Raw genomic sequence first — 20,916 nt, forward strand, 5'->3', positions numbered from 1 at the left:
ATACACCTCGTATCCGTTCCCGTAGTATGGGTATAACACTGTATTACACATCCTGCCACCCATTCTGACATTAGCAGTCTGCTTCGTGGTCTGGGAGATTGGATGAATTCATAGAGATAACAAACAGCTTCCAGCATGGTACTACTACACGGCCCAGTCATATTAATGTGACCACCCTCTATTTCCACCGTCAGTAACCACTCACAGACGGCAGGTGTCAGTATTAGCAATGGAGGATATGTATGAGGCGTGTATGGAGGGCGTGTGGTGGTGGGGGAGGAGGGGGGGGCTGAAACAGTGCAGCTAGAGCAATTTACCTGACGTCGAAACCGGCATGATCATTGGCTTTCAGGCCAAGGGTGGAAGCATTTACGAAAGGGCGAAGTTTGTAAGCTTTGCCTACTGCTTTGCTTAAACTATACGGTGCAATGCAGAATGCCGTGGGAAATGAGCATACGGCATTGTGGGCCGGGAGTCCCCCATTCGGGGAAGTTCGGCCGCCGAGGGCAAGTACTTATGGCATTCGACGCCACATTGAGCGACTTCCGCGTCGGAGATGGGGATGAAATGATTATGAGGGCGCTGATGACCTCGATGTTGAGCACCCATAAACCCCAGATGATGAGGACAGCACAACACCCAGTCCCTGAATGGAGAAAGTCTCCTGCCCCAACCGGGAATCGAACACGGGCCCCTTGGCGTGGCATTTCGGGGCCTAGACCACTCAGCTAACGGGGGGGGGGGGGGACCATCCAAAACCGTTGCTGAGGCAGTGGTGGTGCACCACGGGCCATAGAAGACAGGGGTGAAGGACAGCTGTGGAGTTGTTTACAGGCGAACAGATGTCCAACTGTTCAGCTTCTCAGCACCCAGACGAACCAAGGGGCTACCAACAATCTCTCCTCAACGACTGTTCAGCGAACGTTATTGCCCACAGGCCTCCGCAGCAGCGTCTTGTTCATGCAACCGTGCTGAATGCCGTCAATTGGTGACTGAGGCTATAATTTACACACCAGTACCACAGCTGGACGTCCACTGAGTGGCGACAGGTGGCCTTTCCAGATGACAGATGGCCGTTGGCGTGTAAGGCATGAAACGTCTGAAAGCAAACACCGTGCTATTTTCTCGGGAAGGTGAAGGCGTGAGGAGGGAGTGTTATGGTCTGGCGAATTATTATCTCGTCATTGTAGAAGTCATAATGGATCAACATAAGTATGTATCTAACACTGAGGACCATGCTCACCCCTGCATACTGTCTGTTTTTCTTCGGCACAATGGGATCTACCAGCAGGAAAATGAAACGTGTCACACAGCTCGAAGTGTAGGTGCGTGGTTCGAAGTGTACCAGGGTGAGTTTACCGTACTCCCCTGACCACCAAACTCCCCAGATTGAAACCTAGTCAGAGTCTCTGGAACGACCTCTACCGGGCTGTCCTCACTATGAATCCTCAACGGAGAAATGTTTCTTACTGGCGGTCACATTAATGAGACTGGACAGTGTACATATACTGGTATTTTAATACCATTAGCTGGAATTTTTGTACAGCTGACGGCCTACACCAGTCCATGGGGCGTGAGTAGGACGAAACATCAAGAAAGGGGATAAAATGAAACATATTAATTACGCTGCTGTTTTAGTATTTCTGAACGGTTTCCACAAACATCATTTAATATCATCGCATCTTCATTGATTTCATCCTCCTTCACTTCATACATTTTATTTGGGCGAGTTTAATTGTACTGGTATCGTGGAAAGGGGCTGACATTGTCGCTGTATGTGTTCCTGAGGGTTCTATGATGAGTTGGATCTGTAAGGATAGCATCCGGCAATGATATTCGCAGCTTTGTTTTCTTTGTGTATGAACACATACGGTTCATAATTTCCAATAACATGGGGCTTCATAGGCAAGTACTTGTAAAACGAGGGTATCAAGGGTGTCGAATCACGAGTTAGTCGTCCAGACAAAATTCCTACTGAACATACTGGAAATGTTTGAAGCTGAAAGACTCCAAATGCAGTACTCTCTCTGGAAATCATTGCTGAAGTCTCATCAGTGGGCGGTGTTCCATTAAGCCATGCAGGCCAACTTGATATAAAATACCGGAAGCCACCTGGTATCCTGTGTTCAATTGCAATGGCACTACAATCTATGGTATATCGCCAGTATAGGGGTATCACACTCGGCATGCACAGCCCTTGGCTGACGTTCTACGACAATGCGCCGGCAACCTTTTAGTGTACACTTTTTTGTTGGTTCTCGATCATTGTTTACTTTAGGAACATGAGTGCACATTGATATAATGCAGCTTTGTAACTGATGTAGTGTTGAACATGGCAACAGAAAGTTCGCTTCTTCAGTGTAATGTGTAACTGTGTTGATAGGAAAATATCACTTACCTCAGATAATGATGTGGTAGACGCATTGCACAACGTAAGTATTAGCTTCTACAGTGTACATGTCACGGATTACCATGAAAGAAATCCACAATTCCATCTTCCAAGCTAATCACAGGACGTAACTACTCCATGTTATAAAGGCACAAATAAAAAAGTATTGCGTCACTAATTGTTTTCTTTTGATAATAAAATAATTTCTCAAAAACATCCGGTTTTAAAAACGTTACATAATTAATTGCTTGAATCACAGCTAACGAAATAGCGGTGTGGTAGAATACTCAAGACTACTTTTCAATGTTTTATTTTTTCTTCAGTTTTAGTTCTATTCTTAAGCATAACATCGAATAATAGCCTCAGGTTGTCATTGTTTTCGGATGTGTACTGTAAACGAAATTTTTCATTTTAACAACGTGCTTTCGACGATGGAACAAGGGAGTTATTTAAAAGAAAAAGAAAACTCATTGGTAACAGACACCAGCTTTAATCTGACAAATCTTCCACGAATAAATAACTATCGTTAAGGTCAAGTTCAGCTTCAGTTTCAGTGTAGCAATTTACAAGGTGATTCGTGGCTATTGGTACGGTTCAAACAGTTTTATACAAACGTTTCCTTTATTACACTTGAGCATAGCACTGGTTTAATTTTCGAAACACAACCACAAGTAACAATAAAGCTTTTTTACATAGCAAGGAATAAGCACGTACATTATTTTCTGTATTCATATTTGGACAGATGTATTGCAGATTTGATCTGGCTCACAGAATCATGGAGAGTCGTATTTCATTGTGTCAGATTAATATAGCTCTGCAGTTAACATCACGAGTTAACTTTTAGAGCCTTTCAAAATTGAGCAATAATTAATATACATTTCTTAATTCTACTTATCTTATAAACTTACTTAAAACAAAATAGTCTTATCATCAATACTATAACAGTTCCTATAAGAAACGTAAAGTAGATAGTTATTCTGTATGTAACTCTCGTATTGTACTTTCGTGTATAACACGGGGTAACGCCTGGAAACAAAGTTTACACTGTGATGTGATATCTACATTTCAGTATTAGAAGACCGTCAAGCAAATCAGTTACTTGACTATAAGAATTTCTTAAAAGTATATATACAGTATATTTAATTGCATGAGGACAAAGACAATTACAAACTAAAATTATCTACCAGCTCCCATTATACGCTGGTTTAAATTAAAATGGTGAGACCTTTGGTATAAATTCACGAGAAAAATATAAGAAAAATATTTTTCAGCTTCGATGTTAGCGTTAATAATTGTTACATTCTGTGTAATTTAAACACACGACATTAATGGAACCTCACAAAAATGGTATAGTTATTGGAAATTTGAAGCCCCTCTGTCCTATCAGGAAAGCGTTTAACAGTCTCTTAAGAATGATGTGAACAAGTCAGCTAGTGACATAAAACAAGATGCAAATTTCATAAGAAAAAGTAAGAAATACAGTTGAATTTTAAAAGATTCTCTTTCTCTTAGTTTACAAAATAAGCATGAATCTCTTCATACAGCATTAATTTTAAAATATTGAACAATATCTAGTTGTAACTACACAGTGCATTACTTTGTAATTCATATACCAGACAAGATTTGGAATACGCATCCAGGTTTCAATACATACGAACAAAGATTTATGAGGATATCAGTGAACGTTCGCGTTTCCATCTTCATTTGTTTTATTGTGTCATCTCGACGTAACGATTACGAAAAACATAGTACAGTCTGCGTTGCACACGGTTCAGAATTCTAATCTATGTCACACATGCGTCATCTCCAGGTCTAATTTCTGTTCAAGATAATCACCTCTGCGTCAGCTTAGTTGGCATTGCTTTTGGCTGTTTGTGGTGTAACCATCTTAGCGGCTACTGGGCTGTTCTTCATGTAGTAGTCTACTACAGTGAAATGATGGAAAATTATATCAATTATCAGTAGCAGACCATCTTGAAATTATGTTTTATTTGTCTGTATAAAAAAATTACCGCGTGAACTACAAGTGTTCGTCTAAAACTGCATTCATACCTTGACATAAGTTCTCACTATGTTCAGGGCCTTACAAGTCTACTCGTACGAGGTTCCAGAAATTAGTAGCGTGGCAACTACAAGAGACAGAAAAAAACTGACGTAGATTTACTTAGAATCTGTCAAAGTATATATTAGGAGTACACTCAGTGAATTTGTTCCAGAATGTTCCACAATAGGCCACGATGTTAGAACATAGCGTTCATTTTACTCGCATGAATCAGATTATACTACAATAAATTTCATATGTCATGTTAGAAAGGTAATGTATAGGCCTGTACAAAGGAAAAGCTGAGTAAAGTGTGGGGCAGGATTACTTTTGATCCAGGAAAGGGAAAGAAAAACGAGATGCCATTCGATATTTGAAGATTTCAGGACAAATAATGCTAGAAGTTAACAGGGATATATGTACACTTGTTTTGTTGATTGTGAAAAGGCAGTTGATATGTTTGGTATGAGTATCCTCCATCAGACCTTAAAAATATTCGTAGAGGAACAGAGGACTGATATAGGAAATTTACATTAGACTGGTGATGAGGAAACATAAAACGGATGTCGGAAGTCTTGTTAGACATGGGTTCGTTTGTTGTCAACGTTTTTCACTGTTTATAATAGTAAGTTAACATACGCTATACAGGAATAGAAAACGCAAGAGGCACAACTCTAGGAGGAGAAACGATAAAGATAATTAAGAAGGCAGACGATCAATCAGCCTTCACAGAATCCTAGGAGGATGTACCACCACTTTTAGTGATAGCGAATGGGAGCAGAATATTTATGATGCAAGAAGTTTTGCAAAGACGAAAGATTTGTTGAGGCTAAAAGAAATCACAAAGAACTAAGGAAGAGATGGGTTGCGTGATTTGCCTGGAGTGCGGTTTTAGGTGGCAGTGACTCATGGAAAAGCAAAAAGAAACAGGAAAACTGGGTTATTTTTAAATACTGTTGCGGAGACACGAAAAAAGTTAAATGGACTGACAGAATAAAAAATGAAGAAGTACATCTAAGAATAGGATAGTGGTGAAAATAATAAGAACGGGGAAATCATTTTAGCTAGAACACATTGCGTTTAAATTTTCTGGAACGAAAGGTCAGCGAAGGGAAGATTGCGGGGTAAAGAGGAAGAGGAAGAGGAAGAAGAAGGTTTGAAATGTTATATTGCACCAAAAATTGACAGAGTTGGCAGAAGATTAAGGAAGATACACAGGTCAGACGAAAGTGGAGAGCGCCCAGTCAATGCTTATCGTAAATCAGATATACCAAAGAAGAAACCTTCTAAAATAAAATAGGCACAGTGTTGTCAATAAACTCACTGAAATTGTGTGAGATTTTACTGTTACAAAATTCAATATTGGCCTTTTTACCAAAGGAGGAAGTTGAGCGAGTCATGGTAGCATCGAAGTTGACACGCTTCTCATGACGATTTTCCTCTGCTTCATTGTTGATAGTGTCGGCTCCACATTATTGAATATGATTATTTTTTATGAGCACAAAGCTCATATGTTTCTGTCTTAAATTTGCCTGGAAAATTCACAAAGGCCGGTAAGATATTCATTTGTTGATACTGACCGTGTACAGCGTAACATGGACATCTCACATAATTCGAAAATTGTTTTAGGCATCGAAAATAAGTTTTCAACAAGTAATTTCTTGTATTTTTAACGTTTGTGTCTTTTTATCTGTGGAAATACTGACGCAACTATGTTTTAATGGAATCATTCACTTTCTTTATTGGCATTCGAAACCTTTCGGAAAGAGAGGTTCACTGATTTGTTGACAACTGAAGTGAAAATTCCCCGAAAATAAATAGGTAATTCTCTAAATACAAGATCCAAGGTAGGGGTCAAGTCTTTATATCTCATTTTCTGCATCTGTAAACATCGCTGAACAGAGCGCGGGCCGGATGCTAAAAACGGTGCGTTGTGGAGGGGATGACTCCTATCGCACATTTAGATAATTGTCTAACTAACTCTTTTTTTAAAACACTGCAAACCTCCGCGAACATTTTGTCAGTGAAATTATCTGTCGAAGAGATTTAGAATTTCATTAAGAAAAGATTATCCTTCCCTTAAAACAAAACTTTTGCTCTGTGTATCGTTAGATAAAAAAGTTACAGGTGTTACTAATACAGAAAACTGCTTGCCTCTTCGCGTACATTCATTCGCTGTTGACTGTTTACAAAATGTATCAGTGTCCAAGTTACGTAATTTAGCTTATATGTTTGATCAGTTTTTGTTTTTTTTTCCTTTTAACATCTCAAAAAGGCAGCCACGAAATCATTTGCGCTTAAGTTATGGAGAGACACACTATCAGTTTCATAGCTTATGAAGCTCCGGAAGGGTATGACTAATGCTAAATTACTGGAACAAAATTTCGTTTTTTGTGAGCTGTTCATACTACTGGTGTAACTATAGCAGCACCGTAAGGCAGTCGCTTGAAGGGTGTAGGAAACCGTTATTAACAGGAGCTTTGGCAAGATAATTCTAGAATCTAGGGCTGATGCGAAGAAAGCTGACATACAGAAACGATCAGCCGTTTTGGTTTCCCGCGCTCGTGAGATGACGGAAGGTGGTGTTCTAATTACAAAAGCACTAAGTGCTTACACGGATAATCTCGTTGTAATTGATAATTATTCTGGGTGGGGCAGGTACCGAAAGTTTTTGCGGAAACAAAGAATTAATTATTCGTTGCTTGCTCTTATATACTGTGCAACTACTGAGTTGCCACCAGGAGGTAAAGTGACGGTCGTATAGATTAGTTGATCTTCAGGTGTCCGGAGTCCAGTATTAGGTCAAGGGATAGATTTAGAATCTGGAAATGGCGGCAAGAAGCAGAGAAATGCAGGTTATGCCAGTTGGTGCCGTGGCCAGGGAGAGGAAGGAGTGCGTGGCTGCATGTGGCTGCCTCCTGCTGCTGCTGCTGCTGGCGCTCTCCGGATCGGCTGGCCCGCGACACACCAGGGAGTCTACAGGATACTGCTCGCAGTGGATCTGCGAACACACACAAGATCTCAGCTCCCCTTTTGCAGATTAGCAGCTCAACAATAAATATGATAGCATTTTCCAAATTTTTCAGCATATAAGAAAACTTCAACTGAAAGAAATACATTGAGCTGCTGAAGCAACTAACTGCAGCAAATTTTAACGAATGTATAACAGGTTTTTCGTGGCAGTGAAACATACACCATCCGCCCAAAAAGCTCCGAGACTGATTTTCTTACTGACGTACAAGCGACGACAGCGCAGTACTTAGATGGCAGCTTGAAACTACAAACGACAGATACGCATTCGAGCAGGCAGCTACGTGCAGGCAGTGTTAAGTAGTGGACGTGCACCATCGTGTATCAACGTTGATATGTCACAAATCACGAAGAGTAACGAACTGAACATCTATAAATCAATTTTTAAGACATTTCCCAGGATGTTTCGCAGAAGGACAAAGAGTGTGCAAAATTCGTCCCGCACACCTTTTCTCCTGCCCAAAAACAACGACGCGTGGACTCCTGCCGCAACTTTATTGAACTGCAACATGTAGGCAACCTTTTTTCTCGAGACTTGGTGTTCTGAATACGAACCTACCTCAAAACGACAATGGGTTTTTGGTGGCTCGACGAGTCCCAAGAAGTTGCGCACGTGACGAGAGAATAGAACAACATTCCAAAGAAGGGCTTTTCTAACACTTCCGCATAGTTTTGTGAACGTTCTGTGCGTTGTACTCAAGCGTGAAGTGGGGGGTGGGTGAAGGAGGTGGGGGAACTATGTAGAACACCTGATGCAGTAAAACCACTATATTAACTTTTCTCTGTCTTTTATTAATCCAGTCTCGAATTTTTTTGGATTGAAGGGATATGTTTTGCGAATAAAGCCCGTTAGCACTCTATGTTTCGGTTTTTATTTGCTATACGTATTTTCGAGCGCAAGCTCCATTTTTGTGTTTCCAAGTTTGGTTCAAACGGCTCTGAGCACTATGCGACTTAACTGCTGTGGTCATCAGTCGCCTACAACTTAGAAATAATTGAACCTAACTAACGTAAGGACATCACACACATCCATGCCCGAGGCAGGATTCGAACCTGCGACCGTAGCGGTCGCTCAGTTCCAGACTGTAGCGCCTAGAACCGCACGGCCACTCCGGCCGGCTTTCCAAGTTTCACTTGAAGTTTTTCGTCAGGGCGCGTGAAGCTGATGTACCTATAAGTTGTGAGAAATTTCTTCACTATTAGATTCTCAATATATGCCCTGATGCCACAGTGTTTTCTACTCGAAGAATCGATAGTGGAAAAGAAAGAGAATTAACTCACTGTTAATATAGCTGACACATTACAGTGTAACAAAAATGGACTGATAATCCATCTGGAGGAACTGGAATTTTAAAACAATTGTTTTCATATCATAAAAAAAGTTTTTCGGATTCTGAAGCCACTACTCTAGCTGAAAATAACTTTCACAAAAAGGTGACTTTAGTGAACAGCACTGGCATGTAAATTCTTGTTTGATACCTTTAACAAGAAATAGTATTTATCCTCCGCCCATCCTTGTTGTATCAGATCTTAGGCTCGAAGTCATATGACGTCGTCGAAGTGACGGTAAACCATAATCTGCTTCTTAGAGGGTGGGCTGCATGTATTCCTTATATAATCTTGCTAGCAGACGTTAGGGTCCTTCTACCATTTAAGATGACAATGTAATCCATGTATATGATATGAACTCCCACAATTAGAGGCCTTCAATGCCTTTTTGCACATCTGCACTTTCCATTCTCCTATGTTGTACCATTATTGCACATAATATTGTATAGCATTTTACTACCTCCTGCTCAAAAGTTGAGCTACTGACAGCCTTACATCGTCTATTTTATATCATCTGAACACGGGTAGCACCCGGAAATTTGCACTACAATGGCATCATCTGCCTTCCATTTCTCAATATGTTCTCCTGTACTCACCCAAATTTCTGAGTGGTAGATTGTCAACGATTTTCTCTCCAGTGGCAATATCCTGTACTGGATACAAGTGACAAACTGAGCAGTATCGCACAGAAAGACATCGGAATGGATGTCTGCAAGACGAACTGGACGGTATGCAGCTAACGGATTGTTTTGAAGATCGAGACAACTTCTAAGAATGACTGGATCATATTGCTTACACGGTCCATCAAGACGCTGATGGAGCTGCCCCAAAGTCGTCAGAGCAAGCATCTGGGCTAAAAGTGCCACATTACAAACCAGGAATGGAGCGCAAGTCACGCACTCAGAGTACTAAGATGTTCATCGTCATGCTTAAAGTGCCATGACAGCATTAAAACTACAAACGTGTTGATCGGCAGAGAACCTCGCAACTTCTCGGATAGTAAGAACCATGAACCGTCGTTCGATTGTTTGTGCCATGATCAGAAGAATTTCTGACAAGGACGCAATTCCCCCGTTAATTATATAATGAAGTATGAATTCAGCGGAGGAGATACTGCGCAGCCAATGGCAGAGAAATTCACTAGAGTTACCCCTATAGCCAGTCAGTATCTAACGTCCCATCGCGATCAAGCAATTGTTGAAAGGAACGTTTAGGGCAGTAGCACAAAAGTCTGAGTTTGTTACTGTGAGAGTGATTACTAAACCTACATTTGACATAAAGTTTGCTCATGCTACACAAACTTACGGCTTTGACTGCATTAAACTTCCTCTGGTCCTAAAGGAGACCTGTGAACCACACTTACAAGGAACCCCTCGTGTGCAAGGTCGCAAGTTCAACCTTTAGTAAGGCTCATTCGAAAGGAATGACTCGCCACGTGCATCAGGAGGGCGACATAAAATGAATGTGCGGGAGGTGCAGTGATCTACCTTCTATGAGATGTATGCATTACACCTCACAAAATGGACACCGTCGACGTTCAAAGAATGTTAAAAAAAAAAAGAAAACCGCTTAACTAGCACCATGAACACCTAACGAAAAGGGAAAAATGGCGCGTCACAGTGATCACAGAGGTTCGCACCATCAAGATCGATGGCGAATTACTTGAGAGTTATAAATCGTACAGGACGTTCAGCTAGGTAACCAAACTTTAAGAAAGCATATACAGTCATGTTGATGTAACGTGGTGATAAGAACTGACGGAATTTGATGGCACGTAACTGAATGCGAAACAGTATGTCGTGGAGTTTATAGTGAAAATGACTATCCTCTAAGGCACAGCTGCAGATAATGCGATAATACGTTTTGTAGGCACGGAAAAAACAAACGTCCAGAGGCTCAATTTGTCCAGTGGTTCAAGATGGTATGAGCTGTTATGTGACACACTTTTCAGAAGGGATATTTTGCTGTAAAGGAGGATGAGTTTTATACACAGACCAGAAATGAAGCAAAAGTACTCTTACCATAGTTAAAGTTCACTTACGCCCATTTTCCCACTCTTTTTTGCTGTGACGTAAGTTGTCCTGCCCGTGCAATGTCACGCACACGAGAAAGAGTCGTGGGAGGCAGAGCACCTCGAACTTCTCGCAGCACAATAAATAACTTCTCATATAGTTTACCATCTAGATTAACGCTCGGTATAGTCGTATACGAATGCTGTAAGGCATTGACGTTAGTTGATCTTGATACAGTTTTCTTGGTACTTCTAATTCCCAGGGTTCTTTTCATATCCATTCTCTCTTCAAATCGCGATTGGCAGAATTGAAAACGAATCTCTTATTGAACGATGCGATAAGTTTGCGTACTTCAGCTACAAATTTTCGGGCCTGTTCCGCAGTTTGCTGTGCATCGGCAGGTTGACGTTTTATTTGAAACTTCATTACGTTACGTCTTACAATTCTGTAGCACTGTTTGAAGTCATGCAGCCATTCACTGTTTCTCTTGAAATCACTGTAATCTATGTCGCTCGCAACTTGATGTGCATCAAGTAAGAGTTTCCTATCGTGCACATCCGGCACATTATTTCGAGCATCCTCTAAACGCGCAAGCATCAGCTTTTGTAACATGTGCGCCTTTCCCTCCCTTGAGCATCCATAGTTTTTCTTACGCACTACACGGTCACATTGACACGAACTTACTTGAAATATGTACATAATTATTTTTTTACTATGGTGCGGATGATTTCCCATGTACGTAATTATGATTCGTACTCGCTTCTTGGACAACGATTTTCCTTTGCTACGATTCACTGGATACGGGATTTTTGACTCCCTGTCTGACAAGGATGACGACCATCATGGCTTGACATATGTTTCTATGTCACTTTCACTTGTTAATCAGGTATCGTCATCTTTGTACTCCTCATGCACAATGTCCGCTCAGTCGAGCGTATACGACACCACGCATTCTACTGACTCATCTTGCAGAAACGCTAATGTTTCATCCTCCACCTCTTTCTCACTCTGCGAAATTCCTTGGGTTCCTTTCTGACAAAATGCCAACTTCGGCAACTGTTGTTGTTGGTATAATGCAATATTTGCTTTATTTATTGATGCCATTGGTCTCCTTTGTATCAACACAATTAGCATTGTTGCACTGTTGTGTGTTAGTCGTCGACTAAGCTGTTCAACTACGCTCTGTAGCATCATGTTGTGCTCAACATGGGATACCTGCAATCCCGCCCCCTGTTGCCATTAGCAGCCAATGGTGTGGTTGCATGGTAAGCAGTGTGTGGGACGTCGAATACCCTGAACATCACTGGCCTTTTGCGACGTTGCACTCAAAGAATTCCTTGTTTAAAACAGTTCAGCACCCACGTGAGCAACAATAATATAAACATAATGATCAGCTGAACTGTCCCAGGCGCAGAGCGTTAAACTGGAGACATATACGGACTTGGATCGATCCTGGTTTGGAGAACACTTCCCTGCGTTTCTCAATCCACATTTAACTAGAGTTCCCTAAGTAATTGGCTGAATAAGTCACTTCAGAATCGGAGGAGGCCAGGGATCTGTCAGTTCCAATAGGTCCATTCCTAGTAAAGTACCGTGGTGCTCCAAACAATCATCATCCGAATACCATATTTATTTTTTTTATAAACAGGAGGAGGGAAAGCGGCAGCGGAATTTACCGCTGTGGTTTTCGCTCAGCGTGGCCCACGTAGCAAGATGGCGTCACTTTCCTGGTCAGTGGGAGGATCGCTTTCGTCAGTTTGTTGGAACAGTCAACACGTAATCAGTGTTCACCACAACGGCCCTCAAGCTAGGGACCACACAGGAGAAAGTCTTGCGCTGAGAGGTCACGCCCTCAGAGGAGTAGTGAAAGGTTCTGATACAAAGCCAAACGTTCATCATTGGGAAGATGTCAGTTATATTCGTAATGTAAGATCAACCGTTGGCCCATAGTCCAACAGTCCCTTCGGTAGGCACAAAGTATCTACTGGTTTTGAATGGGTCAGACAGCACTTATAACGAACGTTCTCATGACTTAACCGTCTCTCTTTTAGCCACTTCCTTCCTGACGTATTTCTAGCAGATCCACCATAGTAGGGGCATCGCCAGGCTAAGGTGTCTGTGCCAGTCTCAGCTCACACACTCTTGGTTGCATCTCTGTTTGGGCACTAGAAGGGAATGAAGGCGCAAACGCTCGATGTATTAGGGCCTCATATTGTTTGTAATTTTCAGATTACAATAATTTTTTCATGACCTTTATTTACTATATCTTCTTCTTCACAAAATACATTGTGCACTATCGACTCCAAAGAGAATGACACGTAGTGTGGTTGATATCCCGTGGTGATGGTGAACAAGATATCTCACCTTAACATGCAACTTTGACACCTTTACAGCAATAGCATTTAAAAGTAGTACGTCCATAGTTGTGACACATAAAGTACTTCATTGGAATTAGAATATACTGTCTCAAATTAAGGCGGGGGAATCAAGCTGTTACAAATGTTGCAGGACCAAAGAGCTAAATGTGGTTGTAAAGGCAGTTGCCGTCACTAACTCACCATTTACTCTTTACATTATATTTTCCATTGCGGTGAAACTTTACCCGCTCCATTCGTTTTCATCCCCTGCAGCCCTACATTCATTAAATTGTGGCTAAACAAAGGTAACTCGTCCAAACTAAGGTAGTTAAAATTAGTTAATCCCAAAGTAACCAGACATTCTGTAGTTGTGAAGCTTGAAGCAAAATGGAAGTGTTCAAAAATGATTCAAATGGCTCTGAGCACTATGGGACTTACCTTCTGAGGTCATCAGTCCCATAGAAATTAGAACTACTTAAACGCAACTAACCTAAGGACACGTAGTGTCATGCCCGAGGCAGGATTCGAACCTGCGACCGTAGCGTCGCGCGGTTCCAGACTGTAGCGCCTAGAACCGCTCGGCCACCTCGGCCGGCAATGGAAGTGTGTAAACCTTGTTTCCATAGATAAAGATTTTCATAATATGCGGTAAGCTTTCAGAAACTAAAATGATGATACTTAATTGAAAGAACCATTTTCTATGAAGCATGTAATGTTACAACTGAGAGACAAAATTCCTTGTCCAATAATGCCCTCTTTGTTGAGTAAATCCATATATATCTCTTTCATAGCGTACTTAAACGAAGAATTTGGTTTAACATAAGTCCCGTAAGCAGCTATGAAAGTAAATTTCCAACAAGGCGTCACTCAAACAGAATGAACGTATTACATTTTATGTGTGGCAGGTGCCCTAGACATTTTCCCACTGTTTCGCCTTACCTTCCATCCACCCCTCGACATGTAGCACGACTAAGAGTTTTGTATTTTCTTCTTTGCTTATAAAATCCGCTCGATCTGAAATCAAGATGCCAATTCGCTTTAGTGTGCACCGTTCAATTGTAGCACCGAGTGGTAGCCACTGACGCATCCAGTTTTTACGGATTTAGCAAATATCGTTAATACTGGGGCTTCAAGGCATAACTAGATGTATACGAAAGAGGTTTCTTCTGTGGCAAACTTAGTGTATGATAACAGGAACGATAGAGACCAGACATATGTGAAATTTGCTGAGAAGATCAGCATGTTTGTCCTCAAAGACATCTTCCGCCAATAACAAATGTGAAACGGTCATTGCAAGGGCCGAATAGAAGCAAAACTTAAACTTTTTAAATCGTAAAACAGTAGAAATATTTTTCAGATCTGTCTGTCCTATACACTTTCCAACGCAAAGTGATTTTCACCTATTAAGATACAGAAACTCGATCGACAGGATAGAAAAAATTTAGATTTTGAGAATTTATATGATAAAAGGAGTATATACGAGTATTAATTATACACCAAGATCATACAAAATGAACAGTGTAAAGATACCGACTAAAAAGACATTCATTTAATATATTCACTTAGATAAACATCAAAGGGAGCTTCAGATTTGATGAAGGCAAATTAAGAGAACATTTCTGATAGAAACAGGCAGCTTTTAAAGGGAAGACTAGAGTTAAGAGTAAGCAATAGTGGGAATATGAAATAATATGCTGTATAAAACAAAACCATCAGGTGTTGTCTTTGCGAAGATGTGAGATGGTGGAATGACAATTTTATTAAAGAAGAGACTGAAAATTGTAAAAATGTGACGAAAACAAAAAAGAGCTTACTTTGGGAATTATTCGCGTTCCGTCAGTTAAGGTGGCAGTACGGACAAAAAGTAACAACAGTAGTACAAGGATTAAAAGATTTCAGAAGTTCTTTATACGGATTGTTTCAGGATAAGTTCAAATGGTTCTGAGCACTATGGGACTTAACTGCTGAGGTCATCAGTCCCCTAGAACTTAGAACTACTTAAACCTAACTAACCTAAGGACATCACACACATCCATGCCCGAAGCAGGATTCGAACCTGCGACCGTAGCGGTCGTGCGGTTCCAGACTGTAGCGCCTAGAACCGCTCGGCCACACCGGCCGGCCTCAGGATAAGTAGTTAACATTTTGGGATGTGGTAATATACACAGATTCGAATAAAACATTGTGTATAACATGTGTTCAATTTCCGGTGGTTACAGAGAGAAAAATGATTGCAGACGTGGGTTTTGATTTCGTGTGTTGGTACTCCGGTTGCTATGGGTTCATTTATGGACTGTCATTTTTAACTTGAAGTCCAGGTTGTGAAGTTGTGCTTCAGATTACGTCCGTGAATGCTTCAACATTGATTGGGATTTGATGGCTAACTCTACTGCATCATTTAAGCATGTTGCACTTTAAAAATTCTCAGTCTACCAGGATGTTATTTGTGTAGGGGTTTTGTAATGGACAAAGTGGTGCTGCTGCTTGAATACAATACTGTATATAATACTTGCATACATTACCGTAGAGTACCAGGTTCAAGAGTGCTTAAAGAATGAATTTTTCTCTCTTTAGCGGGCTTTGCGCTGATATGAAACTGACCGGCAAATAAAAACTTTAGGCCGAACCGGGGCCTTTGTCTTCCACAGGCAAGTGTTCTATCGACTAAGTTACCGAAGTGCGATTCAAGACAGTCCTCACAGCTTTTATTCATTCTGGAAATATACTCCAGGTAAGCCATGTCTCCACAATATCCTTCCTTCCTGCAGTGCGAGTCCTACAAGTTTTGCATGAGAACTTCTGTGACATTGAAACGTAGAAGATGAGGTACTGACGGAAATAAAGTTGTGGAGACGGGTCGTGAGTCGTTCTTGGGTACCTGAGTCGGTACAGCACTTAATGCGAAAGACGAAGGTCCTCGGAGCGAGTGCTGGTCCGGCACAAAGTTTTAATATGCCAGGAAGTTTCAGGTTCAAGAGTGTTTACTCGTGTTTTCACATTAAATGCGCGAGACAGGAGCAGTGCCCAGCAGTCATATTTCGTATGAACGTACAAATGAATGGGGTGTGAATGAAGCGGTAGATATTATACAGTTGGAACAACATAGCGCTTCACAGAATTTCTACAGGTATCGGCGTTTCTCGTAAATGAATATGACGAACACTACGTATGCAATATCTCTAGTCATATCTTTTACTGTGGTTTCAATACTTTCAGAAGGATATAAAGATAGAAGACAAGGATTTTCTCGTTACCTAACTGCTAATCGCTGAATCACTACAAAGCCACTTCCATTCGTAACGCTATCAATAACACACATACGCCCGACAAAAGCCCACATGCCTTTGAGGAGACACGTGTTCATGTACGCATCTCTGTAAATGTCATGTGGTATCATCGACAGTTCATTTCACATGTTGGTGTTTCCGTATTGTGTAACAGAACCCCGTTATCTAGAATTCGTTGAAAACGAACTTTCGCCATTATTGGAGAAGATTCCTATGACTACAAGGATGCGTATGTTCTTTCACCGGGATGGGGTCGCTAACATTTTAGTCTCATGTGACACATAAATTAAAACATATATTCCCCGGAAAAAGGATCGACAGAAATGATCACGTTTTTAGACCGTCAAGATCCTAGGACCATAACCTCTTCGGATTTTAGCGCGTGGGGTGTTTGAAAGGCGAATTCCATAAAGAAAAATTAAACTGAAGAAACGGCATGAAAAGTATGGATTATGAATAGTTCTACCATCATATAAGCACACCAAGGCGACCTCATAACAACTACACGAGGAGTTGTCAGGAATTCGAAAGTACATTGAAGTCGCACTTGGGATTTATGAAAATCAATTTTGAACCTAAACTTCCGCCTTTACCTAACTCATTTGTGTGTTTTTATTTGGACTGCATTCTCACAGTTGTATTTCTGTAACCAATACAAATTTCACACATGTTATATGGATTGTTCTATCCGAGTTCATCTATACTACAACTTCATATCTCCTGAGCCTGTCCACTTGAAGACATGGATCATCAACACAGTGAAAACAGTGGCGTTCTTGAACTAATAGCAGATGAGGGGAATGCCATTCGACGAACAGGGAAAGCGAAGATGGTATGAGATTGTGTTTTTTCAGTACAAATAATTAAATCTGGAAGCAATTTTTTTTTAAATTTGCAAAAATATGGACGGAAGTTACTTATAGTAAGACAATTTTGCGAGAATGGAACAGTTTTCTAACTTGAAGGGACAAAAAAGGAAGACGAAACTATAGGCATAACAGATACCTCTCTGTAACATCAGAAGTATTCAAAAAAATCATCCTCAACGGCGAAGAAAAACAATTGCGTTCATCCAGGCAAAATAAAGTGGATATAAGAGAATGGATAATCCACAGTCTCTCAAGAAAATTATAGAGCGGAACAATGTATATGAATTATCACTTTGCCTTTTATTTATAGGTACTGAGGAAGCTTTTCATTTTATTTAAATAACATTGGCACTAACCGCACTTGAGAAATAAGAAACTGATTCTATGTCTACTATTACACTGAAACATACATACATTAGTTCTCCTTTTTCCATCAGACTTCAGAGAAGGAAATTCACGTAAGAAACTTCTATTCCACCAAAATTAATCGCACAATATCTAGATAAATATTTCAAATCACTGAAGTGGGAGCAAGGAGATGGAATACATGCGGGATATAAATGGATCGCCTTTGTTTTAGAGATAACTCTGTAGTGTTTGTCTCTAGCACAAATAAACGTCAACCACTAATGGAAGAACTTATTAAGGCAAGTTTGTGGGTAGAAAACAATGACGCTAACAGTAGAGCTACGTTTATTAAAACTCAAAAAAGTATTTTTTAGAAATCAAGGCATATGATTTTTCGTGTCTACAACCAGAAAGACGACGATTGAGTGGAAAGAACAATAAATAAACAACCCATCAAACAACGCCTAGCATGTTTTTGGTGAAGTACATAGGATATTCAAAAGTCATGCTTCAAGTGTTTCAGAAATGGAGTGTTAACAACGTTGTATATTACCATGTTTGTCTTGTAACAGTTGTATAAGGTCTCATAATGCTACAGCCATTCAAAACCTCGGGGTGGATGAGTGACCAATGGATATATTCAAGTTGGTAAATATTATGATAGTCAGAAAAATGAACACATTGGTCACGACGCAGCCTGGAGTGGAAGACACAATTATGACCACGATGAAAATTATGTGGACAACAGCAGGGCATGACAGCCAAGTGAACGGTTAGCAGGTGGATCAAGGAAGTTCTTTGCTGGAAGTGAACGGTTAGTAGGTGGATCAAGGAAGTTCTTTGCTGGATTCCAAGAGTTAAGAAAGGACCAACGCAATAACCTGCTGGAAAACAATTGTCAATGACAATGGACCAACAGAGATTATCGTAAGGTAGGTCGGTGACATTACGAAATAGGCATGACCGACGTGGATGCTATTTATAAAGCCGTGGATACCATAAAACGACGTGCGCAGAGCTAGAGGTACATATGGTTCCTTTTACAGACTCCAAAGATAAATCATAGTAAACGATACATTATTTATCATTATTAAGAATTACTGTAATGAATAAAGAAAACAAATTCTCCTGTTAACACCACTGTATGTATTTACGCTGCAGCCGTAAACTTTAACGAATTACCCAAGTTATAACACTTGTATGAAGACTGAGTGCGGAAAAAAATTGCGATATCTCGCATTAGATAAGCTTCAACTCTGCGGATAATGCAAAGTCCCTACCTGTGTGCAATCACAGACAACTCTCTGTGACTACCGTGAATTTTAAGAAGGGTATGCCTTGACTGTAATATTAACAATGATTTGTAATACACAGTAACTGTGTGACATGTAGTGTTTCGGTTGCTCACTTCACTACGTTTAGAAAATACTGCCAGGTATATGAGCTTTCTGAAAAATCCACATCATTTCTTATATTTACAGAAAGACAGGCAAGAAACTTTATTACCTGAATTCGATGCAGGGAATTTTCATGGACAGTATCATATCTACTGCTGCTCTTGCAGCTGATGTAACGATGAACCATGACAACTAAAAACTCCATGTGTAACTCCTAGACATCTGCGTATTTCTGATGCAGTAATTCGATAATGGATTGTATAACTCTTTCTCACATCGCCACTTATTACAGTAATGTTTAATTCATACTCAAATTCTCGATAGGGGGTGTAAGCCACCAGATTCAAACTATATCTTTGTAGTTACACTTTGGAATAGCACGTGAGGAAAGTAAAAATATTTCCGTAATAGCTTTTATTTCCCTACTTTCCCTATTTTATAGCAATGGTCTTCCGTCCTCAATTGGTAGGTAACAAAATATTTTGATATGTGGAAGAGAAAGCTTTCCATTTCCATTTAGAGCAAACTATTTTTGTTTTAATGATTTACATCCCTACTCATTCATCAAATCCGTGATACTCTCTACTCTAGTTAGCGATATCACAAAACGAGCTCCCGTTCTTAGAGCGTTTACGATGTCTTCTGTTACTTCTCTAAAATCAGGCAAAAAATGTAGTGCAAGTAGTTTCTTTAGCGCACCTGCAATTTCTAAAGGCTCTGCAAATCAAATGAAGTCATTATTTTCATTTCCTTGCAAACTTTTCTATATGACAGTTCCCTTTTAAGTTATTTCTAATTGTAATCCTTAGATATTTAGTTGATTCGATAACTTCTTAATTTGTGCTATTTATCATGTAACAAACATTCAACGGAAATATCTCAGTACTTACTTGGAGAATCTCACAATTTTTAATGATAGGGGTCTATCGCCATTGTTCGCAACATGCACATATCGTGTCTATATCATTTTGTAATTCGTACTGACTTCACTAAACGGTAAAAGACGGCATTTTCTACAGACAATCTAAGAGTACAGCTCAAACTGTCTTCCAAATAATATAAATTTATCAAGAACACAAAGAGCGTATCACACTTTTTAGGGGAGCTCCAAGCAATTAATACGTACTGTGCCATTTTTTACAGGAAATCATGGCCGGCCGAAGTGGCCGTGAGGTTCTGGGCGCTACAGTCTGGAGCCGAGCGCCCGCTACGGTCGCAGGTTCGAATCCTGCCTCGGGCATGGATGTGTGTGATGTGTGTGATGTCCTTAGGTTAGTTAGGTTTAATTAGTTCTAAGTTCTAGGTGACTGATGACCTCAGAAGTTAAGTCGCATAGTGCTCAGAGTCAGCCTGGAAATCATGAATACAGTCATCTAGCTGAGATGATATTCCATGGACATGCAATTTGATTGTAAGTCGCTTAAGAGGAATCGTCTCAAAAGCCTTCTAGAAAGCTTGAAATTTGGAATGATCTTTATGTAATATGTCAATAACACTCATTGCATCGTCTAATGGCAACCCACATGAGTTTCAAATTCATAGTTTTTTTTTTAATTCGTGCTGTTTATGTGTTAGACATTCCAGAATACTGCTATAAATCGATGATGGTGGTCTGCGTTTATGATATTTTAGGTTGCTTTAATAATTCTCTCTCTGTGTATTGGTGTAATCTGCGTACCTGTCAAGGCTTTAGACACGGGTCTTTAATCGAGAAATTATTTAGAGAGGCAAATTGCTTGGCCATTTTATGACCTATGGAATTTAAAGAGTGCATGTGCTACGATTCATAATGCAATATTAACTGAAATGGAATTTATTGAGCGCTATTTGAAGACATTATGAAAATGCAGTAAATCA

At 40.2% G+C, this 20,916-nt stretch overlaps 1 protein-coding gene across 1 annotated transcript in view; it reads right to left on the bottom strand.

Annotated features, from left to right (window-relative positions):
* Positions 1-7,245: 7,245 nt before the first annotated feature.
* LOC126184324 (uncharacterized) overlaps positions 7,246-20,916 on the bottom strand; it is a 99,572-nt gene continuing 85,901 nt past the window's right edge. Inside the window, exon 6 of the mRNA XM_049926700.1 lies at positions 7,246-7,431. Coding sequence (XP_049782657.1) covers positions 7,246-7,431 — 186 coding nt within the window. The remainder of the gene's footprint in view (positions 7,432-20,916) is intronic.

This window comes from Schistocerca cancellata, chromosome 4 (assembly GCF_023864275.1).
Source record: "Schistocerca cancellata isolate TAMUIC-IGC-003103 chromosome 4, iqSchCanc2.1, whole genome shotgun sequence".
NCBI classification, from domain to species: Eukaryota; Metazoa; Arthropoda; class Insecta; order Orthoptera; family Acrididae; genus Schistocerca; species Schistocerca cancellata.